At 33.6% G+C, this 5,092-nt stretch overlaps 1 protein-coding gene across 1 annotated transcript; it reads right to left on the bottom strand.

The window, feature by feature from the left end:
- Positions 1-1,814: 1,814 nt before the first annotated feature.
- On the bottom strand, positions 1,815-3,610 carry LOC139425762 (uncharacterized; the record flags this gene model as incomplete). The annotated part of the gene is given in 3 exon segments (XM_071181703.1): positions 1,815-1,988; positions 2,626-2,698; positions 3,564-3,610. Coding segments are annotated over 3 exon segments (291 nt in total), but the record flags the coding sequence as incomplete, so codon positions are not given.
- Positions 3,611-5,092: the final 1,482 nt, after the last annotated feature.

The raw sequence follows: 5,092 nt of genomic DNA, 5'->3' as shown, positions 1-5,092 counted from the left end.
TCTCTCCTATGGCGTGATGTGAGCGGCACGCAAATGGCTGGTCGTCTCGCATACAGACCACCTTCGTGGAGCCTTCTGCGCACAGTTGACGTTGACACCAACCTTCCGGTGGCTGCAGCAAGAGAGGATCTAAGATGTGTCGGAGTAGCGGTTCTATTCCTGCGTGCACTTAATGTCAAATATCGGTCATCGGCACTGGTCGTAACAGTTGGCCGTCCTTGACTGAACCTCCTAGATGCCGAATCTGTGGTTTGAAATTGCCTCCAAAGTCTATGAACCACAGATGGACTCACATTTAGCCATCTGGCCACTTCTGATTGACTCTGCCCTGCCTCTAGTCTCCCGATGGCTCTCCATCGTAGTTCTTCAGGCAAATGATGCCTAGAGGTCATTATTACGAATTGGCTATCTCAGATTTTCAATGTCGCAATCACAGTAAAATTTGTGTGCTTTCTCTCAAACTTGGACTTTTATGCTCCAGGCAGATGACGTAAGCCGAGTGCAGCGCCACTAATTTGCATATTGCAATTTTACTCAGCTACTCTTAGTGGACAACATATGCAAATTTTGCACGGTTTGGCTTACTTTTGAAAGAGTTATCGCTATTTTTGTGATTTTTCCTTAATTTATGATAACCAGTGTAGTTATTTCATATGATAATCAACGTAATTGACATGAGTTACAGACTTATTGCTGTATTTTTTGACTTATGATTATTCAAAAAAAAAATTTCTTCTATCGTAACTTGTTGCTGGTCCCTCAAACCTCTAAACGCTTTAAACTTTATTGCTATATATGAGAAATCGCATGACTTAAACACTTCTAAAGCCTTAAAATAAATCTCTAACAATTTCTAGAGAAATATGAAAAAAAGTGTTTCCATTCTTTCGTAGTTATGACTATTATTTTTAACTAATAATTTTGATTAAAACTTTTATTGAAAAATTATAGTAGAAACTTAATAAACATTGCTTTTTGTAACGTTGACGCCAAGGAAAATGGAAAAAAAAGCCACAGTAAATACCTAACACTTGTAGCAAAGCAATGATTTTAAACTCTATATACCATCTGGCCACGAAGAATTATCTGAGCTACAGAACGAATAAACAACTAAAATATTTTAAACGTTATTAAAAGTTTCTTAAAAATTGAAAATTTGCTTCTTATTCATATTTTCACAAAAATTTTATAAGCCCAGCGAATGCAGCATTGCATGCAAGTTTGTAAATATTGAAAAATTTGTCTACAAACGCTTTTCATTATCAACAAACTGTGGCTTTTCTCCCTATTGATGTTTTGCTCTATTTATGGAATAAGCATAAGATAGGTTAAACATATCATAACAGTCATGAGTAACTGTTTGTATATTTGGTTTTATACTCGTCATTGAACGGCCAACCTAATTTTGGGTTTACGACTACTAATGTTCAACTCCGAAGCCTTGTAATTTTAAACCAATCTAGTAACCAAACCTAAAAACTCTAACAAAGAGACTCCTGGATCAGTACCCCCAGATGTATTGATTAGTTGTGGGAACATGGAGGACTTTACAATTCGTCAGATTTAACGTGCATCAGTCACAATTTTCTACACGGGGAGTCTTTGGTCGGCCTTGGATCGAACCCACGACCTCTTGGGCATGGGCCCAGTAACTTGTAACCAGACTATCCCGGTCATGAGTAACTGTTGAAAATTTACAGCAGTTATGAAAATAGCATATTATTCGCAACAAAAAAAAAAGTCATGTAGCGACGAAGACCCCAAAAACAACCTTAAAAAGACACAAACACGAAAGATGAAGAAATTTTTTTTTATTTTTAGAGTACCAAAACAATATTGCTTTGCGAATTTGTTTGTCTTTTTAGCAGCTTCTTAAATGAATTCATCAATGAAGAAAACATTTCTTCTAGGAGATTGATTACATATATAAATGAAACTCCCAACCATATTCCTATATATCCTGCTAGATTGCTTGATATTTCAATGCTCTGAAAAAAAAATACAAAAAAATATTGAAATATATGAATAATACTTGAGCAATAAAATCCGTAATCACCAACCTCAATTTATCTTCTTAGAATCTCTGTCAATCAATAAGGAATTTATTAGAATTCTCATCAAATGAATCTAAATAATATTTTAAAGACGAAATAGCAGAAACTTTATGAAAATCTGAAGAATCAGTGTTGAGTAAAGAAAAATTAAGAACTTCAAAATTAGTCCGATTGCTGAAGGAAAATTATAGAAAAGAAACTCAGATTATCGAGCAATCAAACTGGTTTTGATGTTCCATATCCCCCTTCCTCATAAGTGATTCGTCACATTTTTATAATGAATTTTCTTCTCACTTAAAAGTACTAATCCTCACTTAAAAGTATAAAATACTAATCCGAAGCTCCTATGAGCACGTTTTTTAACTTCATTTTTTGACAAAGCTTCTAAAAATATTTTTTAAGAACGTTGATTACGGAATAATCTTTCTCTTATAGAAAATACTTTTTTGCGGGATTTTAAAAATCACATTCAAATGGTACGTAAGAAATTGTCAATTTTAAACATATTTTGAATATGAACTACTTTTTAACATGTTTTATCTAAACGTTAAAAAATAAACCCTTTTCTTACCTCGTATTTCGGTATATAATTGTAGGTCATAGTCTGCATGTTATTCAAGTTTATAGTCACAGAGATTAAATGCCTAAAATATATATAAAACGAATTGCTTTTGCATGAATTTAAATAAACATTTCAAAATTCAAAGCATCTACTTATGGCTTTTAATTGAAAATGAAGCAAGACATATTATAGAGAAAGTTTAAAATGTGTGATTTCGCTGAAAATGAATAAATCGAGTGATTCTAAAAACTAACACATGGGAGAGTAAATCGGTTGCAGAAAAATTTAAACTTTTAAATGCAGCTTTTCTCAAAAGTGATGAAAATTGAAAAGATAAAAGTTTGAAATGTTCGCTACAGGGAGATAACCACTTCGTTATATGGAGAATATTTTGAATGTTATCTAAAGTTCCGATTTACAATTTCGTTATAAGGGAAATTCGCTGAAAGAAAACCATGTTGCGGATGAATTTACTTATTTAGTTAGCTAAGATTTTATAAAACAAATCATGTACTATTGCAAGCACTATATCTTAGGAATACCAATAACAAATATTTTTTTGGATATAGCGAAACACCGTTTATAGTGTACTTATTGCTGGCTGCACGGATGGTTCACTATAAAGGGGTCCAACTGTACGTTAACTAAGCTAAGTTCAGCGTGGGTAGAAAAAATATAGTTAAAATTATAAAATAATCTATCCTTGATTTCCAGAGGCATTGTATCTTGTAGTTCATGTATGATTTGTAAATTGTTACTTGCTTGCTTGATTAAAGGACCCTCAGAATTTCTTTCCGCAAAATATTTTATTATATTTATATGTTTTCTTTTTTAATAAGCACCGCATTCCCAAGTAAAAATCGTCTCTTTTGCCATAACATAAAGCTCTGATTACAAAAAGTAAAATAAATATTTATTTATTAACCCTGGAAAAAAAACATTCTTACTTCATCTTTTCATCCATCATATTATTTGTATGTTTTCCACAAAAGCCCTGAAAATAAATATAAAACAACTTTATCACAAATAATAATAAACAAAAATTGCTTCCTCTTCTAAGATGGAGGAATTATTTTTCATTCCTTATGTAATAGTAGATATCTCTTTATTTAAGTGAAAAATTCACTTTTAAGTCTTATTGTATCTTATCTTTGCCAGATGCATAACGTTCATTAATAGCTTATATGAATTATACGAGGGCTGTTCAGAAAGTATCGAGACTAAATTTATTCTATTTGTTCCAGAAAACCCCTAGCGGTGGGACTGTGCCCATCATGCGCGCGCATATTTCACCTCGTCTCACAAAAATCGGCAGGTCTGTACAACGCGCCGTTCAGTCACACTGACTTTTTTTATGTGGAGTGTTTGCGTGCGTTCGTCGAAAACAGAAAATGTTTGAAAACACGAATCTGTATCAAATTTTGCTTTTAGCTCGGTAAAACGGGCACCGAAACCTAAGAGATGATTAAAACAGCATTTGGAGATGAGACGATGAGTCGTGTTGGGGTTTTCGAGTGGTTCCGGCGATTAAAGGAGGGTCGTAAATCAGTGGACAAAACACGGAACATAGCACATCCTCCCTACTCGCCGGACATGTCACCTCCAGATTTCTTCCTCTTTCCCAAGATCAAGAATACCTTAAAAGGACGCCGGTTTCAGGACATTGAAAGCATAAAACAGAATTCGACGCAGCAGCTTCAGGCCATCCCAAAGTCTGAGTTCTAGAAATGTTTCGAGGACTGGAAACATCGTTGGGCCAAGTGTGTTACTGCCAATGAAGCATATTTCGAAGGATATTGACTCAAAACCTGTTTATGTATGCATGTTTTTGTATAATAAATTCAGTCTAGATACTTTCTGAACAGCCCTCGTATTAAATAGGATGAGTGATACCAATTTTGGGAAAATATAATTTATAAAAACGTAAGAGAGTAAATTTTTATCTCTATGCGTAAATTTATTTCTCTATCTAACGTAAGTTTTAACTCTACATATACCAGTAGATCTCTATTTGAGGGAAAAATTCATTTTTAAGTTTTATTAAAGTTGTGGAAGTATAATGATGTACAGTGCAAAATGTGAACTTTTTTAACAGCTTTTGATCTAATGATAACCTTTACATAAATCTTAGGTGTTTTTGAGGTTTATTTGAGGGGTCAAGGTTGAAAACAACCTAAAAAGATCAACCTCTCAAGGTGTATGAAGTTGTTTTATTCACACTTGTTGGAAATTTACATTAAATCTACTTCTTGTTTGAAATCTACTTTAGAGCAACCAGCTTACAAGGGAAACTAGGGAAGTGTGATTCGCCAATTTTGAAATAAACTAGTGGGATGCATGCCTTATGAGGAATAATTTTAGGGGGCAACATTCGTTTCGGCCCATAGAAGGTCCTGTGAGAGATTAAAAATAGTTCAATATGTAGAAAAACCGGTATTTTATTACTTCAATGCAGACTATTAGTTATTGTAATTGT

Source organism: Parasteatoda tepidariorum, chromosome 6 (assembly GCF_043381705.1).
Source record: "Parasteatoda tepidariorum isolate YZ-2023 chromosome 6, CAS_Ptep_4.0, whole genome shotgun sequence".
Taxonomy (NCBI): Eukaryota; Metazoa; Arthropoda; class Arachnida; order Araneae; family Theridiidae; genus Parasteatoda; species Parasteatoda tepidariorum.
Note: the sequence above shows the minus strand (reverse complement) of the source record. Positions and strands in the feature narration are given on the sequence as shown.